The sequence below is a fragment of the Hypanus sabinus genome, chromosome 5 (genome assembly GCF_030144855.1).
Source record: "Hypanus sabinus isolate sHypSab1 chromosome 5, sHypSab1.hap1, whole genome shotgun sequence".
Taxonomy (NCBI): Eukaryota; Metazoa; Chordata; class Chondrichthyes; order Myliobatiformes; family Dasyatidae; genus Hypanus; species Hypanus sabinus.
Window position 1 is genome coordinate 1,960,959 of NC_082710.1, and position 20,225 is coordinate 1,981,183.

Genomic DNA, 20,225 nt, shown 5'->3' on the forward strand with positions numbered 1-20,225 from the left:
TTTCACAATCAAAGTCACTTAGATCAAATTTCTTCCCCCATTCTGATGTTTGGTCTGAACAACAACTGAACCTCTTGACCATGTCTGCATGCTTTTAAGCTTTGATTTGCTGCCAAATGATTGACTGATTAGATATTTGGATTTACAAGCAATGGCTAACAGACTGGTGCAGAGCCAACAACCTGTCTCTTAATGTGAACAAAACAAAAGAGATGGTTGTTGACTTCAGGAGGGCACGGAGCGACACTCCCCGCTTAACATCGACGGCTCCTCGGTAGAGATTGTTAAGAGCACCAAGTTTCTTGGTGTTCACCTGGCGGAGAATCTCACCTGGTCCCTCAACACCAGCTCCATAGCAAAGAAAGCCCAGCAGCGTCTCTACTTTCTGTGAAGGCTGAGGAAAGTCCATCCCCCACCCCCCATCCTCATCTCATTCTACAGGGGTTGTATTGAGAGCATCCTGAGCAGCTGCATCACTGCCTGGTTTGGAAATTGCACCATCTCGGATCGCAAGACCCTGCAGCGGATAGTGAGGTCAGCTGAGAAGATCATCAGGGTCTCTCTTTCCGCCATCACGGACATTTACACTACGCACTGCATCCGCAAAGGAAACAGCATTATGAAGGACCCCATTCAACCCTGATTCAATCTCTTCTCCCTCCTGCCATCTGGGAAAAGGCTCCAAAGCATTTGGGCTCTCACGACCAGACTGTGTAACAGTTTCTTCCCCCAAGCTATCAGACTCCTCAATACCCGAAGCCTGAACTGACACGTTGCCCTATTGTCCTGTTTATTATTTATTGTAATGCCTGCACTGTTTTTGTGTACTTTATGCAATCCTGTGTAGGCCTGCAGTCTAGTGTAGCTTTCTCTGTGTTGTTTTTTTTACGTAGTTCAGTCTAGTTTTTGTACTGTGTCATGTAACACCATGGTCCTGAAAAATGTTGTTTCATTTTTACTATGTACTGTACCAGCAGTTACGGTCAAAATGACAATAAAAGTGATGACTTGACTTGTACAGACATACCTAATAAAGTGGCCACAGAATGTATAAATATTAAAATGAAACCTCCAACTTTATTTTTTTTGAGGGACTAAAATGATAGTAAGTTAAGGAAGGAATATTTTTATTGTTTAAGTCCAATGTTAGGAAAAGAGCAGCACTATGGTGTTCCACTGTTCCTTGTCCGTCTGGAAACAAAGATTCAGGCTTCGACCCATCAGTGTGGAGCTTAAGGTATTCCAATGGACCACATGGGCTTCCCCCAGGTATTGCAGTAACCAAGCAAGCATCCCAAGGGAATTCTGGGAGGTAGATGAATTGGTACCGCAAATTGCCCCATTGCAGGTAGGTGGCAGAAAAATCAGTGAAGGGAGCTAGAGTTGACGGGGGGAGGGAATGACATTGTGAGCGGAACCATGAATTGACTGATTGTGGATTTGAATTGGGTTGTTGTGGACTCTGTAGACATGATGCATGGATGGGCACATGTCTGTAACCCGTGACTTTATGATTCAAACTTTTATTGGCCAAAATGAGTAACTAATTTCAAGCAGCTCTATCTAAAGTGCAGTTAACTGTCCTCAATACAACCACAGCACTTATCCACATGGATAGTGTGGCAGTTAGTGTAACACTATTACAAAAGCACCATAAGACATAGGAGCAGAATTAGGCTATTCAGCCCATCGAGTCTGCTCCACCATTTCATCATGGCTGATCCAGGATCCCAGTCAACCCCCTACACCTGCCCTCTCACCATATCCCTTGATGTGCCGACCAATCCAGAATCTATTTGAATATACCCACTGACCTGGCCTCGACTGCAGGAATTTTGCACAAGGAATCCTAAGTCTTCTTGCACCTCTGATGTTTGAATTTTCTGCCCATTTAGATTAGTCTGCACTTTTGTTCCTTTTACCAAAATGCATACATGCCCCAACACTATATTCCATTTTGCCACCTTTTTACCCATTCTTCAAATCTGTCAAAGTCCTGCTGCAATCACATTGCTTCCTCAGCACTACCTACCCCTCCACCTATCTTCATAGCATCCACAAACTTTGCTACACAATCAACAATTCCATTATCGAAATCATTGACAAACAATGTGAAATGTAGATGTCAGCAATCAGGGTTCAATTCCTGCAGCTGTCTTTGAGGAGTTTGTGGGTTTCCTCCCATATTCAATGACGTATAGGTTAGGGTTAGTGAGTTGTTTGTATGCAATGCTGGTGGCAGATGAGTAGTGGCCTTGCGGGTTGCCCCCAATGACTGCTTTGGTCATTGATGCAAACAACACATTTCACTGAATGTACATGTGACAAACAAAGCCCAATGGAATGACATTGGAAAATAACTAGTTAAAATACTTTGGGACATTTCTGTGTTGTGGCATTCACTCCGTTGGAAAATACTGGAATTTTTCCAAGCTGATATCATGAAAGATAGAAGGAACATGACATTATTCTGCATTTGTAGCCAGAGCAAGTAGTATTTTCCTCATGCATCATTTCATCTCCCAACACAATGCTTGTTGTTATTTCCCTAATGAGATTGCACAGTAAAATTAAACATCTCTGAATAGGAGGGCAAATCTTTCAATGGGATGGGTCTGCTGCTGAAACACTCATCCAAGCGAAGACTTAAGGAAAAATAAATGGACTTATGTAAATATAAAATAGCTTTGGGCATCAGAGTTCGGAGTTCAATCTCAGCGTCCTCTGTAAGGAGTTTGTATGTCCTTCCCATGGTGTTCTCTCTGGGTGCTTCAGTTTCCTCCCACAGTCCATAGACATACCAGTTAGCTGGTTAATTGGTCATTGTAAGTTGTCCTGGGACTGGAAGCATAAATTGGGAACAGGTGTTCTCAGGGAAATGCACAGCAGAAATGTGAACATAGAACATAGAATAGTACAGCACACTACAGGCCCTTCAGCCCACAATGTTGTGCCGACCCTCAAACCCTGCCTCCCATATAACCCCCCACCTTAAATTCCTCCATATACCTGTCTAGTAGTCTCTTAAACTTTACTAGTGTATCTGCCTCCACCACTGACTCAGGCAGTGCATGCCACGCACCAACCACTCTCTGAGTGAAAAACCTTCCTCTGATATCCCCCTTGAACTTCCCTCCCCTTACCTTAAGCCATGTCCTCTTGTACTGAGCAGTGGTGCCCTGGGGAAGAGGTGCTAGCTGTCCACTCTGTCTATTCCTCTTAATATCTTGTACACCTCTATCATGTCTCCTCTCATCCTCCTTCTCTCCAAAGAGTAAAGCCGTAGCTCCCTTAATCTCTGATCATAATCCATACTCTCTAAAACAGGCAGCATCCTGATAAATCTCCTCTGTACCCTTTCTAATGGTTCCACATCCTTCCTATACTGAGACGACCAGAACTGGACACCGTACTGCAAGTGTGGCCTAAATAGAGTTTTATACAGCTGCATCATGACATTGCGTCTCTTAAACTCTATCCCTCGACTTATGAAAGCTAACACCCCATAAGCTTTCTTAACTACCCTATCTACCTGTGAGGCAACTTTCAGGGATCCGTGGACATGTACCCCCAGATCCCTCTGCTCCTCTACACTACCAAGTATCCTGCCATTTACTTTATACTCTTCCTTGGAATTTGTCCTTCCAAAGTGTACCACCTCACACTTCTCCGGGTTGAACTCCATCTGCCGCTTCTCAGCCCACTTCTGCATCCTATCAATGTCTCTCTGAAATCTTCAACAATCCTCTACACTATCGACAATACCACCAACCTTTGTGTCATCTGCAAACTTGCCAACCCACCCTTCTACCCTCACATCCAGGTCGTTAATAAAAATCATGAAAAGTAGAGGTCCCAGAACAGATCCTTGTGGGACACCACTAGTCACAACCCTCCAATCTGAATGTACTCCCTCTACCATGACCTCTGCCTTCTGGAGGCAAGCCAATTCTGAATCCTCCTTGCCAAACTTCCCTGGATCCCATGCCTTCTGACTTTCTGAATAAGCCTACCGTGTGGAACCTTGTCAAATGCCTTACTAAAACCCATCTAGATCACATCCACTGCACTACCCTCATCTATATGCCTGGTCACCTCCTCAAAGAACTCTATCAGGCTTGTTAGGCACAATCTGCTCTTCACAAAGACATGCTGACTGTCCCTGATCAGACGATGATTCTCTAAATGCCTATAGATCCTATCTCGAAGAATCTTTTCTAACAACTTTCCCACCACAGACGTAAGGCTCACTGGTCTATAATTACCTGGATTATCCCTAATACCTTTTTTGAACAAGGGGACAACATTCACCTCCCTCCAATCCTCCGGTACCATTCCCATGGACAACGAGAACATAAAGATCCTAGCCAGAGGTTCAGCAATCTCTTCGCTTGCCTCGTGGAGCAACCTGGGGAATATTCCATCAGGCCATGGGGACTTATCCGTCCTAATGTATTTTAACAACTTCAACACCTCCTCTCCCTTAATATCAACTTGCTCCAGAACATCAACCTCACTCATATTGTCCCCACCGTCATCAAGTTCCCTCTCAGTGGTGAATACCGAAGAGAAGTATTCACTGAGGACATTGCTCACTTCCACAGACTCCAGGCAGATCTTCCCACTTTTATCTCTAATCAGTCATCCTTTTGTTCTTCACATAATTGAAGAATGTCTTGGGAATTTCCTTTACCCTACTCACCAAGGTCTTCTCATGCCCCCTTCTTGCTCTTCTCAGCCCCTTCCTTCTATCCTATATTCCTCAATAGACCCATCTGATCCTTGCTTCCCAAACCTCATGTATGCTGTCCTCTTCCACCTGACTAGATTTTCCACTTCACTTGTCACTCATGGTTCCTTCACCTTACCATACTTTATCTTCCTCACCAGGACAAATTTATCACTGACATCCTGCAAGAGATCCTTAAACATCGACCACATGTCCATAATCCATTTCCCTGCAAAAACATCATCCCAATTCTCACCCGCAAGTTCTAGCCTTATAGCCTCATAATTTGCCCTTCCCCAATTAAAAATATTCCTATCCTCTCTGATTCTATCCTTTTCCATGATAATGCTAAAGGTCAGGGAGCGGTGATCACTGTCCCCCAGATGCTCACCCACTGACAGATCTGTGACCTGACCCAGTTCGTTACCTAATACTAGATCTAGTATGGCATTACCCCTAGTCAGCCTGTCAACATACTGTGACAGGAATCCATCCTGGATACACTTAACAAACTCTGCCCCATCTAAACCCTTGGAACTAATCAAGTGCCAATCAATATTAGGGAAGTTAAAGTCACCCATGACAACAACCCTGTTATTTTTGCACCTTTCCAAAATCTGCCTCCCAATCTGATCCTCGGTATCTCTGCTACTACCAGGGGGCCTATAGAATACCCCCAGTAGAGTAACTGTTCCCTTCCTGTTCCTGACTTCCACCCATACTGACTCAAAAGAGGATCCTGCTACATTACCCACCCTTTCTGTAGCTGTAGTAGTATCCCTGACCAGTAATGCCACCCCTCCTCCCCTTTTCCCCCCTCTATCCTTTTAAAGCACTGAAATTCAGGAATATTGAGAATCCATTCCTGCCCTGGTGCCAGCCAAGTCTCCATAATGGCCACTACATCATAATTCCATATATGTATCCAAGCTCTCAGTTCATCACCTTTGTTCCTGATGCTTCTTGCATTGAAGTACACACACTTTAGACCTTCTACCTTACTACCTTTATACCCTTTATTCTGCTGTTCTTTCCTTAAAGCCTCTCTATATGTTAGATCTGGCTTTACTCCATGCACTTCTTTCACTGCTCTATCGCTCTGGGTCCCATCCCCCTTGCAAATTAGTTTAAACCCTCCCGAACCATGCTAGCAAACCTACCAGCAAGGATATTGCTCCCCCTCGAGTTCAGGTGGAACCCTTCCAATCTGTACAGGTCCCACCTTCCCCAGAAGAGATCTCAATGGTCCAAAAAACTAAAACCCTGCACCTTGCACCAACTCCTCAGCCACGCATTCAACTGCCATCTCCTCCAATTCTTACCATTGTTATCATGTAGTACTGGCAGCAACCCTGAGAACGCCACCCTTGAGGTCCTGTTCTGCAGCCTTCTGCCTAGTTCCCAAAACTCACACTTCAGGACCTCATCCTTCTTCCTGCCTATGTCGTTGGTCCCAACATGTATCATGACTTCTCGTTGTTTTCCCTCTCATACCAGGATGTCATGCACTCGGTCAGAGACATCCCAGACCCTGGCACCCGAGAGGCAACAAACCATGCGGGTGTCCTTCTCACGTCCACAAAATCTCCTGTCTGCTCCCCTGACTATAGAGTCTCCAATGACGACAGCTCTCCTCTTCTCTGTCCCATCCTTCTGCACCACAGGGTCACCACTAGAGGCCCTGCCACCGTGGCTCACACCTGGTCAGTCGTCCTCACCAACAGCATCCAGGGCGGTAAACTTACTCAGGGAATGGCTACAGGAGTGCTCTGCACTACCTGTCCACTCACCTTTGATTTACCCCCTCAGACTGTCAACCATCGACCTGCTTCCAGCAGCCTAGGTGTGACTACCTCCCTGTAGCTCTCATCTATGACTGCCTCATTCTCCCTAAGGAGTCAAAGGTCATCCAGCTGCTGCTCCAGTTTCCTCACACCGTCTTCCAGATCGCCCAGCCGCAAGCACTTCCAGCAGATGTGACTCTGTGGGAGAGGGGAGTTCCCTCAAGACTGCCACATATCACAGGGGAGGCACATCACCGTCTCAGGAGGCATTGTCAAGACTAAATGGGAACAAGCTCGTCCTCTGCCTCTTCTCGTCGAAGCCTCTCGAGCTAAAGCCTCAAATCTCCACTCCTTCACTGGCCCACTCACTCACAGTCTGCTTTCCACAGGCCACTCTGCTTGAGGTAACCCTTTTTTTTGAGCTTTTCAAACTGCTTGGTCACCTGACCTCAATTGCCCAATGAGCTGCTTTCTGCTGAGTCTGAGCTATTCAAATCTTGATTGTCTAATTAACGGCTCTCTGCTGAGCTATTCAAATCTTGATTGACTTGATCGCACAGTCCAACTGCCAAAACTGCCAGAATCTCTCAAGTCAAATCTCCACTCCTTTACTGGCCCACTCACTCACTGGCCGCTTTCCACAGGCCGCTCCGCTTGAGGTAACCCTCCATTTATTTGGCAAATGTTCAGGGGATATTTGTGTGGTGTTCTGCATGGGTACGTTCCAATGAGATGGGGAAAGGATGCTAGGATACAGGAGCCATGGTGCACAAAGGCTGTTGAAAATCTAGTCAAAAATAAAGAAAAGCTTATGAAATGTTCAAAAACTAGGTAATGATAGAGATCTAGAAGATTATAAGACTACCAGGAAGGAGTTTAAGAATGAAATTATGAGAGCCAGAAGGGACCATGAGAAGGCCTTTGTGAGCAGGATTAAGGAAAACCCCAGGGCATTCTACAGGTATGTGAAGACCAAGAGGATAAGACATAAGAGAATAGGACCAATCAAATGTGACAGTGGGAAAGTGTGTCTGGAATTGAAGGATAGAGCAGAATTACTTAATGAATACTTTGCTTCAGTATTCACTATGGAAAAGGACCTTGGTGATTGTAGGGATGATATACAGCGGATTGAAAAGCTTGATCATCTAGACATTAAGAAAGAGGATATGCTGGAGCTTTTGAAAAGCACCAAGTTGGATGTCTCCAGGACCAGATGAGATGTACCCCAGGCTACTGTGGGAGGTGAGGGAAGAGATTGCTGAGCCTCTGGCAATGATCTTTAAATCATCAATGGGGACAGGAGAGGTTTTGGAGGGTTGCAGATGTTGTTCCCTTATTCAAGAAAGGGAGTAGAGATAGCCCAGGAAATTACAGACCAGTGAGTCTTACTTCAGTGGTTGGTAAGTTGACGGAGAAGATCCTGAGAGGCAGGGATTATGAACATTTGGAGAGGTATAATATGATTAGGAATAGTCAGCATGGCTTTGTCAAGGGCAGGTCGTGCCTTATGAGCCTGATTGAATTTTTTAAGGATGTGACTAAACATATTGATGAAGGAAGAGCAGTAGATGTAGTGTATATGGATTTCAGCAAGGCATTTGATAAAGTACCCCATGTAAGGCTTATTGAGAAAGTAAGGAGGCATGGGATCCATGGGGACCTTGCTTTATGGATCCAGAATTTGCTTGCCCACAGAAGGCAAAGAGTGGTTGTAGATAGGTCATATTCTGCATGGAGGTTGATGTCCAGTGGTGTGCCTTGGGGTCTGTTCTGGGACCCCTTCTCTTCGTGATCTTTATATATGTCCTGGATGAGAAAGTAGAGGGAAGGGTTAGCAAATGTGCTGATGACACCAAGGATAGTGTGGAGGGCAGTCAAAGATTACAGTGAGACAACAATCTGATGCAAAACTAGGCAGATGGATTTCAACCCAGGTAAGTGTGAGGTGGTTCATTTTGGTAGGTCAAATTTATGACAGAATATAGTATTAAGGTGTTTTGAAGTAGGTAAAGAGGAGATGTCAGGGCTAAGGTTTTTACACAGAGAGTGGTGAGAGGGTGGAATGAGCTGCCGGTGATGGTGGTGGAGACGGATACGATATGGTCTTTTAAGAGACTCCTGGATAGGTTAGAAAAATAGCTTAGAAAAATAGAGGGCAATAGGTAACCCTAGGTAATTTCTAAGTAAGTACATGTTTGGCTCAGCATTGTGGGCTGAAGGGCCTGTATTGTGCTGTAGGTTTCCTATGTTTCTGTGATTAGGCTGGGGTTAAAATGGGGGCTGCAGTAACCCTTGGCTATTGCACTTCGTGAAGCTAAAGATATTCATGGAATTTTCATAAATGGCACTGTTCATAATATTTCTCTTTATGCTGACGATCTCTTAGTTTATATTTCATATCCTGAAGAATCCATTCCTAGTTTATTGAAGTTATTAAATGATTTTGGAAAGTTTTTGGGATATAAACTGAACTGTCATAAAAGTGAATTATTTTTCCTAAATGATTTGCTTCTATATATGATGACATTCCTTTTAGAGTTAGACTCATTTAAATATTTAGGTATTATTATCACTAAAAATCATAAAGTCCTTTATGAAGCTAATTTGGTTCCTTTAGTGGATTTTATGAAGCAATTATTTTGTAGATGGAATCCACTTACACTTTCGTTAGTCGGTCGAATTCATGCAGTTAAAATGATGATTTTACCAAAATTTTTATATGTATTTCAAAATATCCCTATTTTTTAACTAAGAAGTTTTTCGATCCGGTTGACTCTATTATTTCATCTTTTGTTTGGAATAATAAAAGACCAAGAATTGGTAAATAACACTTACAAAAATTTAAAAAAGATGGAGGTCTTGCTTTGCCTAATTTAAGAATATTATTGGGCTGTCAATATACGTTATTGTGAGGGTATCCACTTTGGTGGCAAGAACAGGAAGGCAGATTACTATCTAAATGGAGTCAAGTTAGGAAAAGGGGAAGTACAATGAGATCTAGGTATTCTTGTACATCAGTCAATGAAAGCAAGCATGCAGGTACAGCAGGCAGTGAAGAAAGCTAATGGCATGCTGGCCTTTATAACAAGAGGAATTGAGTATAGGAGTAAATAGGTCCTTCTGCAGCTGTACAGGGCCCTGGTGAGACCCCACCTGGAGTATTGTGTGCAGTTTTGGTCTCCAAATGTGAGGAAAGACATTCCTGCTATTGAGGGAGTGCAGCATAGGTTCAGAAGTTTAATTCCCGTAATGGTGGGACTGTCATATGTTGAAAGATTGGAGTGACTGGGCTTGTATACACTGGAATTTAGAAGGATGAGAGGGGATCTGATTGAAACATATAAGATTATTAAGGGATTGGACACGCTGGAGGCAGGAAGCATGTTCCCGCTGATAGGTGACTCCAGAACTAGAGGCCACAGTTTAAGAATAAGGGGTAGGCCATTTGGAACAAAGATGCGGAAAAACTTTTTCACCCAGAGAGTGGTGGATATGTGGAATGCTCTGCCCCAGAAGGCAGTGGAGGCCAAGTCTCTGGATGCATTCAAGAGAGAGTTTAGATAGAGCTCTTATAGATAGTGGGGTCAAGGGATATGGGGAGAGGGCAGGAACAGGGTACTGATTGTGTATGATCAGCCATGATCACAGTGAATGGTGGTGCTAGCTAGAAGGGCTGAATGGCCTACTCCTGCACCAATTGTTATATGTGTTCTTGGTTATATTGGGCTGATCGAGATGAACTACCGCCTTGGGCTGATTTGGAATTGAATGCTGTGAAACAGTTTCATTTAACCTCATTATGAGGAGCTTCTTTACCTGTACAACTGACCAAAATTACTAATTTAAATTTATGTCCTGTAATTAAGCAGTCATTATGAATTTGGTTCCAGTTTTGTAACATTTTTAATCTTAAAAAATTTAAAACTTTTTAGTTTAATTTATCAAAATTATTTATTTAAACCTTCATTAAGTGATCCTACCTTTCTTTTTTGGAGGAATAAAAGGGTTTATTCCTTCATGGATCTGTTCCAGGATGGCTGATTGATGTCTTTTGAGAAATTAGTAACTAAATACTCTCTCTCTCTCATATTCGCATTTCCTGCGATAACTTCAGGTCAAACGCTTCTTATAAAATACTTAAGTAGTTTTCCATATATACAAGATTCTGACCTGTTGGATATTATTTTAAAAATGAATCCTTTAGTGAAGGGTTTTATTGGGAAAATTTGTAATTTATTGTTACAACGGCACAATTACCCATCACTTAAGATTAAGCAAAATTGGGAGAGAGAGCTTAACATGACCCTGATAACAGAAGATTGGTTGCGGATTTTGAAGTTGGTTAACTCTTCTTCGATCTGTGCCAATCACTCTCTATTTCAATTTAAAATTGTACATCGTTACTATTTGACAAAGGAGAGACTGTCTAAAATGTTTTCTAATGTTGATAGTCAGTGTGACAGATGTAAAACCGAGACAGCCGCATTGACACATATGTTTTGGTCGTGTTCTGTATTGAAACATTTTTGGAAGTCTATTTTCTCTACAATTTCTAAAGTTTTAAAAATTAATTTACAACCTAATAAATTGACAGTTTTATTTGGTATAGTCCCTCAATATATTCGTGGTATTTCTCTATCAAGCCAACATGTAATTGCATTAGTTACATTATTGGCCAGAAGGGCTATTTTGTTGAAATGGAAAATGTTTCTGCTCCTCCTTTGATACAATGGGTCTCTCAGGTGATGTTATGTCTTAGTTTGGAGAAAATCAAAAGTCGAACTTTTGATCCTCGATTTGATTTTGAGAAAAGGTGGGATTCATTCGCCTGCTACTATCATCTGATTTGAGTTAATTAATGTGGTTTCCTTCTGATTTTTTTTAAGTGGATTTGAGCTGGCGGATTGATTTTTTTTCTGTGGAAGCTTGTATGATGTCTTGCTCCGGGTTGTGCTCCCAATGGGTATTTTTGTTTGTTTTTTTTTCAGTTAGTAGGGATTCTTTTAGTTAGTAGGGGTTCTTTTTTCCCTTCTTTTTCTTTCAAAAAAATATTCTTAACACTTATTTTCTCTTATTATTATTGATATATTGCTTAGCTTTGTCAATCAGTTATTTGCTAATTTAACTAATTTCCTAATTTTGAACAATTTCTCTTCTCTTCGGTATTCACTAAGGAGAAGGATATTGAATTGTGTAAGGTGTGGGAAACAAGTAAGGAAGTCATGGAACCTATGACGATTAAGGAGGTGGAAGTACTGGCGCTTTTAAGAAATTTAAAAGTGGATAAATCTCCGGGTCCTGACAGGATATTCCCCAGGACCTTGAGGGAAGTTTGTGTAGAAATAGCAGGAGCTCTGACGGAGATCTTTAAGATGTCATTAGAAACTGGGATTGTGCCGGAGGATTGGCGTATTGCTCATGTGGTTCCATTGTTTAAAAAGGGTTCTAGAAGTAAGCCTAGCAATTATAGACCTGTCAGTTTGACATCAGTGGTGGGTAAATTAATGGAAAGTATTCTTAGAGATAGTATTAATAATTATCTGGATAGACAGGATCAGATTAGGAGTAGCCAGCATGGATTTGTGCGTGGAAGGTCATGTTTGACAAACATTATTGAATTTTTTGAAAAAGTTACGAGGAATGTTGACGAGGGTAAGGCAGTGGATATAGTCTATATGGACTTCAGCAAAGCCTTTGACAAAGTTCCAAATGGAAGGTTAGTTAAGAAGGTTCAGTCGTTAGGTATTAATGCTGGAGTAATAAAATGGATTCAACAGTGGCTAGATGGGAGATGCCAGAGAGTAGTGGTGGATAATTGTTTATCGGAATGGAGGCCAGTGACTAGTGGGGTGCCTCAGGGATCTGTTTTGGACCCAATGTTGTTTGTAATATACATAAATGATCTGGATGATGGGGTGGTAAATTGGATCAGTAAGTATGCCGATGATACTAAGGTAGGAGATGTTGTGGATAATGAGGTGGGTTTTCAAAGCTTGCAGGGAGGTTTATGCCGGTTAGAAGAATGGGCTGAACGTTGGCAGATGGAGTTTAATGCTGAGAAGTGTGAGGTTCTACATTTTGGCAGGAATAATCCAAATAGAACATACAGAGTAAATGGTAGGGCATTGAGGAATGCAGAGGAACAGAGAGATCTAGGAATAACAGTGCATAGTTCCCTGAAGGTGGAGTCTCATGTAGATAGGGTGGTGAAGAAGGCTTTTGGAATGCTGGCCTTTATAAATCAAAGCATTGAGTACAGAAGTTGGAATGTAATGTTAAAATTGTACAAGGCATTGGTAAGGCCAAATTTAGAATATTGTGTGCAGTTCTGGTCACCGAATTATAGGAAAGATATCAATAAATTAGAGAGAGTGCAGAGACGATTTACTAGGATGTTACCTGGGTTTCAGCACTTAAGTTACAGAGAAAGGTTGAACAAGTTAGGTCTCTATTCATTGGAGCGTAGAAGGTTGAGGGGGGATTTGATCGAGGTATTTAAAATTTTGAGAGGGATAGATAGAGTTGACGTGAACAGGCTGTTTCCATTGAGAGTAGGGGAGATTCAAACGAGAGGACATGATTTGAGAGTTGGGGGGAAGAAGTTTAAGGGAAACACGAGGGGGTATTTCTTTACTCAGAGAGTGATAGCTGTGTGGAATGAGCTTCCTGTAGAAGTAGTAGAGGCCAGTTCAGTTGTGTCATTTAAGGTAAAATTGGATAGGTATATGGACAGGAAAGGAGTGGAGGGTTATGGGCTGAGTGCGGGTAGGTGGGACTAGATGAGATTAAGTGTTCGGCACGGACTAGGAGTGCCAAGATGGCCTGTTTCCGTGCTGTGATTGTTATATGGTTATATACTGACATATTGACTTAATCTATCTTTTTTTGTTAATCTTCAATAATAATTAATAAAAATATTTTTTAAATGAAAATGAAAATGGGGGTTGCAGAGTGGCTGAAAGGTCTATCCACACTGTATCTCTAAATAAATTTCTTGGGCTTCTGTGGAGCTTGCAGCCATACCGTGGGCACATACAACAGCCAGTCATATAAGGGGCAACACAGTAGCACAGCAGTTAGTGGTACGCCATTACGGTGCCAGTGACCTAGATTCAATTACCACAGCTGCCAATAAGGAGTTTGAATGTTCTCCGCAAGGACGGATCTGTTTCCTTCGGGTGCTCTGGTTTCTTCCTATATCTTATGATCTATGACCTTATGATCAAAGACGGACTGGATAGTAGGTTAACTGGTCACATGGGCTGGAAAGGCCTGTTCCTGTGCTGTATCTCTAAATAAAAATAAATGCAAAAAAATCCCCTCACTCACATAGAATCCACAATATTCACTGTCGACTTAAGCAAAATAAATTACATACTTCGATATCCGTACTGAGTTGTTTGAGGATACTGGTTATAACTTGTATGTGGCTTTCCAGCAGCTGGTGGGATATTCTCTCCAGTGTGTTGTTGCCATGGTTTCCCCTCAGGTAAGTACTGATGTCCTCTTTTATCCGAAAAGCTTGCTCCAGGAGTGTTGCTGTGGTTCTTTCCTGGTTAGATATGCGATCATCCATGCTTTGCAAGTGGCTTCTAGAAACTAATGGCATTTGCAGAAGGGAGTGCTCCCTGCATAAGGAACAGCAAAATTCATTTTATTTTGCAACTACTGTATATGTATAATACGAGGAAATTTGATATGTCACCAAAGACACAAATTTCTACTGATTTATTGTGGAAGGCATCCTGACAGATTGCATCACCACCTGGTATGGAGGGGCCAGTGCCCAGGATTGGAAAAAGCTGCAGAAAGTTGTAAACTCATCCAGCTCCATCATGGGCACTCACCTCACAAGCATCCAGGACACCTTCTAAAGGTGATGCCTCCAAAAGGCAGCTTCCATCATTGAGGAAACCCATCACTCAGGACATGCCTTCTTCTCATTGCTGTCATGAAGGAGGAGGTACAGAAGCCTGAAGACACACACTTAATGATTCAGGAAGAGCTCTTCCCCTCTGCCATCTGATTTCTGATTGAACAATGAACCCATGAACACTACCTCACTTTATGCTATAGTTCATTTATATATATCTTACTTATTGTAATTTATAATGTTTTATGCATTGTAATGTACTGCTGTCACAAAACAACAAATTTCATGACTTATGTCAATGGTATTAAACCTGATTCTGGTTCTGATTCTGACTTGCATAAGAAAATATAAAAAGACAACAAGACTTGACTACTCAAGCCTGGTCTGGCATTAAGTAAAATCTTAATTGATTAGACTGTAACTTACCTCTAGACTCCTGTCTACAAAGATCCTACCTCAGTTATTCTTTTAAGATGAATAGGCTCATGATCCTCTGACAGAAAAAAATACTCATATCATTCTTGCCCTTATCTATAAACAGATTCTGAATTTTTAATTCTTTTCCAAGAGGAAGCTTCATATTAACATGTCAGGCTACGTAGGCTACAGAGAACAGTCCATGTTCCAAGCCTTCCCTGGTAATGCTCCCCAACTCCTCCTCCACTACACTGACGACTGCATTGGTGCTGCTTCCTGCACCCACGCTGAGCTCATCAATTTCTTCAACTTTGCCTCCAACTTCCACCCTGCCCTCAAATTTACTTGGTCTATTTCTGACACCTCTCTCCTCTCCCTTTCTCAATCTCTCTATCTCCATCTCTGGAGACAAACTCTCTACCAACATCTTTTATAAATCTACTGATTCCCATGGCTATCTTGATAATACCTCTTCTCACTTGATCTCCTATAAAAATGCAATTTACTCAGTTCCTTTTTTTTTGTGTCACATGTGTTCCAAAGACATGGCTTTCCTTTTCAGAACATCAGAGATGCTGTCTTTTATACAACAGGGTTTCCCTTCCTCCACCATTGATGCTGCCCTCACCTACATCTCCTCCATTTCCTGAACATCTGTACTCATGCCATCATCCTGCCACCTTAACAAGAATAGAGTTCCTCTTGTCCTTATCTACCACCCCATGAACCTCCACATCCAACACATCATTCTCTGCAATTTCTGCCATCGCCAAAGGGATCCTATCACCAGACTCATCTGTACCTTTCCCCTCCCTCCCCCACTCTCCACTTTCTACTGGGATTGTTCCCTAAGTGATTCCCCTGTCCATTTGTTCCTCTCCAGCAGTCTCCCTCCTGGCACTTACCCCTGCCCCTCCATCTCTTCCCTTACCTTCATTCAGGGCCCAAATAGTCCTTTCAGGCAAGGTAACACTTCATCTTTGAACATGCTGGGGACATCTATTGTATCTGGTGGTCCCAATGAAGCCTCCACTACATTGCTGAGACCCATTGTAAATTAGGAGACTGTTCGTCAAGCACCTCCACTCCATCTGCCAAAAGCAGAACTTCCTGGTGGTCAAACATTTTAATTCCCATTCCCATTCCCATTCCAACACGTGAGTCACAATGAAGCCACCCTCAGGGTGGAAGAGTAACATCTTATATTCTGTCTGAGTAGACTCCAACCTGATGGTGTGAATATCGATTTCTCCTTCCAATAAAAAAAATCCTCACCCTCTCTCTCGTCCTCTTTTGTCCACTCTGGCTTCTCACCTGCCTATCACCTCCTCCTTGGTCACCTCCTCCTTCCCTTTCTCTTAAGATCCACTCTCCTCTCCAATCAGATTCCTTTTTCTCCAGCACTTTATCTCTTCAACCGACTTAGCTTCACCTATCACTTTCTAGTGATACTCCTTCCCCCCCCTTCCTTTCCAGTCCTGAAGAAAGGTCTCAGCCTGAAACATCGACTTTATTTCCCTCTATAATTGCTCCTTGATCTGCTGAGCTCCTCCAGTATTTTATATGTTCCTCTAGTTAGATATTAGTTTGGATTAGTGCAAAGGAAATGCCTCCAAGAACTGGATACAGATGTGGCAAAGACAACTGGTTAAAGAACCAGAGACCAAACATCCTGGCTGTAAGATACCAACTGTAGAAATCCCTGAGAACATTGTTGCAACACTACCGATTACAACCACTTCATCAATGGTGTTATGTTTATTAAGATCTGGAATGTATTTTTCCATCATCTTTTCTAAGCCCCTGAAAACCCAAAATAGTACAATCTGCTACCATAGTTAACCATTCGAAAAGCTGGTCAGTCACTTATATCCCTGGGTGGCATGGTAACTCTACGGTTACTGTAATGCTTTACACCACAGTCTGTAACATTCGGGTTCAATTCTTGTAATGAGTGCTAATCGGGTGTCCGCTTAAATAAAATGAGTACCATGGAATCCCTGAGCCAATCAAAATAAATTTAACAAGCTGAAACAGAAAACCCAGGAGACCACATTACAAAGAGTGAGTCACTCGAGAGAAAAACAAGCAACAATTATCCTTTCCAGGTGCTCTAAAATCCTTAAATCCCAAAGTTCTCCAGCTCCCCATACAGGCCCAAAGGGCTCAGCACACCTGCCACTGGCTATAAGGAGTTTGTAAGTTCTCCTACACCCACATGGGTTTCCACTAGGTGCTCCAGTATCCTCCCACATTCCAAAAGACGAGTTAGTGAGTTGTGGATGTGCTAAGGTAGCACCAGAAACATGGTGACACTAGTGGGCTGCCACCAGCACACCCTCAGACTGTGTTGATTGTTGATGTAAACAATAAATTTCACTGCATGTTTTGATGTACAGGTGACAAATAAAGCTCATCTTTAATTCATGCAATTTTGCAAAACCACAAAGTAAAATATTATATCTAAAACTTACTTCTCTGGAATCTGAAGGGGTAGCAGGTTTTCTCCAGACATTTTTTGAAGATCAAAAACAAGAGGTGACTGCAAATATTAAGAACAAGAAAATATAGTACCTATAACAGAAAATACAATATTATTCCTACTTAATCAGATTGTACTATTTCTCAAAATAAACTGACATGTCAACAGGTAGTCTTGAGGAAGCAGAGAGTATGCATAAAGATTTAGGCAGATTGGGAAAATGAGCAAAAAGGTGGCAGATGTAATATCGTTTGGGAAGTGTATGGACATGCACTTTGGTAAAAGGAATAAAAGCATAGACTATTTTCTAAGTGGAGAATAATTTCAAAAATAAGAAATGCAAGGAGACTTGGGAGACTTTATGCGGGATTCCCTGAAGGTTAACTTGCAAGGTGAGTCTATGGTGAGGAAGGCAAATGCAATGTTAGCATTCTTTTCAGGAGGACTAGAATATAATTTGGAATTCTTTGGCCTGTTAGAATTCTTTGAGGAGATTGCAAGTAGGATAGACAAAGGGGATGCAGTGGATGTTGTATATTTGGACTTTCAGGGGCCTTTGACAAGGTGCCCCTCGTGAGCCTGCTTACCAGTTAAGAGCCCATGGTACAACAAGAAAGTTACTGGCACGGTTAGAGCACTGTCTGGTTGGTAGGAGGCAGTGAGTGGGAATAAAGGGATCCTTTTCTGGTTGGCTGCCAGTGACTAGTGGTGTTCCCTGGGGTCGGTGTTGGGACCACTTCTTTTTATGCTGTATATAAATGATTTAATAGACAATAGGTGCAGAAGTAGACCATTTGGCCCTTTGAGCCGAATTTAGATGATGAAATAGATGGCTTTGTGGCCAAGTTTGCAGATGATACGAAGACTGGTGGTGGGGCAAGTACTGTTGAGGAAACAGGTAGGATGCAGAAGGACTTAAAACGGATTAGGAGAATGGGCAAGGAAGTGGCAAATGAAATACAATGTTGGAAAATGCATGGTCATCCACTTTGGTAGTAGAAATAAATGTGTGGACTTTTTCTAAATGGGGAGAAAATCCAGGAATCTGAGATGCAGAGGGACATGTTTCCCATGGTGGAAGAGTCTAGGACAAGAGGGCACAGCCTCAGGATAGAGGGGTGCCCTTTCAAAACAGAGATGCAGAGAAATTCCTTTAGCTAAAGGTGGTGAATTTGTGGAATTTATTGTCACATGTAGATGTGGAGGTCAGGTCGTTGGATGAATTTAAGGCAGAGCTTGATAGGTTCTTGGTTGGACGTGGCATCAAAGGTTACAGGGAGAAGGCCAGGAACCGGGGTTGAGGAGGAGAAAAAAAAGTATCAGCCATGATTGAATGGGGGAGCAGACTTGATAGGCCAGATGGCCCAGTTTTGCTCCTATGTGCTATGGTGTTACGGTCTTATAAAAGCAAGAATGTAATGCTGAGGTTTTATAAGGTAATGGTGAGGCCTCATTTGGAGTATTGTGAGCAGTTTTGGGCCCCTTATCTAAGAAAGGATGTGCTGAAGTTGGAGAGGGTCTAAAGGGGTTCATGAAAATGATTCTAGGAACTAAAGGCTTGTCATATGAGAAGTGTTTGATGGCACTGGGCCTGTACTTGCTGGAATTTAGAAAAATGGGAGGGCTGTCATTGAAACCTATCTAATATTGAAAGACCTCAGTCGAGTAGATGTGGATGTTTCCTATTGTGAGGGAATCCAGGACCAGAGGGCACAGTATTAGAATAGAGGGGCATTGATTTAGAATGAAGACGAGGAGGAAATTCTTTAGCCAGAAGGTGGTGAATTTGTTGTCACAGCCAGCTGTGAAGGCCAAGTCTTTGGGTACATTTAAGGGTTGAGGTTGATAGGTTCTTGATTAGTCTGGGGGTGAAAGGTTACAGGGAGAAAGCAGGAGAATGGGGTTGAGAGTGAAATTGATCAGCCATGTGAAATGGTGGAGTAGACTCGATGGGCCAATTGGCCATGTTCTGCTGGTATGTCTAATGGTCTTATGGTGTTATGGACAAGGAGACAAGGATGTGGACAATGCACAGGATTCGGTTGCAAACAACTTCGAACAGGCAGATACATTGCTTTTTCGTCGGAAAATTGCGAAGAGCACAAGGTACGGTTATGTGTAAAACTCACGAGTGTTTAGGCCGAGATAACGTCCTTGTGTTCAGGAGCTCGGGTCCACCCAGTGTCTTCCTTGGTCGATAAAAGAAAGTGGCAAGCAGCCCTGTGTCCCGTTTGTAAACCGGATCAATTGCACGGAAGTGTGGTTCTGAATACGGGTTTGTTTACTGCGGTTTCCAAGTTACCGCAGGATGGCCAGCACAAAGGGAGAAGAAAATCATGTGTTTGCAACACCGGTAGGATTAAACAAACAATAAAGTAAATATTTCACAAATTTTTATCCTGACATTGCTTATTTAAGCTATTTCAGCGTCCCCGCGCCTTTTTTTTTGGAAAAAGTATACGTAATTATTTCAAAAAGTAGCAAAGAGGATTTCCTTTCTTAAGATAAATCAGTCGCTTGTCTACATCAGGAATCAATTTATTCGCCATGTACGCCGAGATATTATTAGTAATTTGTTTAGGTGTGTTGCTGCGCACTAGATCAAGCCACAACATTCAACAATTATGAAAATAAAAAATTACTTAACAAAAAAGTTAGAGGTTAAACACGAATATGGAATAAAATATGCACAGATATATAAATACTACAAAGTATTTACAACATAAAGTGTTATAAAAAGGGTTTAGTGTTTAAAGTGCAGTGAACTGTATATAACTTAACTTAAAAGTTGGTACCATGAGATGGAAAAACGTAAGAAGTTCTTTTATGTGCAGATTTAATTATTTCTAGGCTTGAAAAACGAAGTATTTACTGATGTGCTGTCCAAATTAGGTTAAAATCAACTTGTCGTCGAGTTCAAAAGAAATGAGACCAAAC

General features: G+C 42.2%; 1 protein-coding gene across 2 annotated transcripts in view; it reads right to left on the minus strand.

Annotated features, from left to right (window-relative positions):
- fam81b (family with sequence similarity 81 member B) overlaps positions 1-19,546 on the minus strand; it is a 36,545-nt gene extending 16,999 nt beyond the window's left edge. The window contains exons 1-3 of one of the 2 annotated variants that reach the window (XM_059969301.1): positions 19,418-19,546; positions 17,281-17,348; positions 13,895-14,144 (exon numbers count right to left, since the gene is read on the minus strand). In XM_059969301.1, the coding sequence (XP_059825284.1) occupies positions 13,895-14,144; positions 17,281-17,321 (291 nt within the window). In that variant the 5' untranslated portion in view covers positions 17,322-17,348; positions 19,418-19,546. Of the gene's footprint in view, positions 1-13,894; positions 14,145-17,280; positions 17,381-19,417 lie in introns of both variants that reach the window. The other variant, XM_059969302.1, reaches the window with a different exon arrangement.
- Positions 19,547-20,225: the final 679 nt, after the last annotated feature.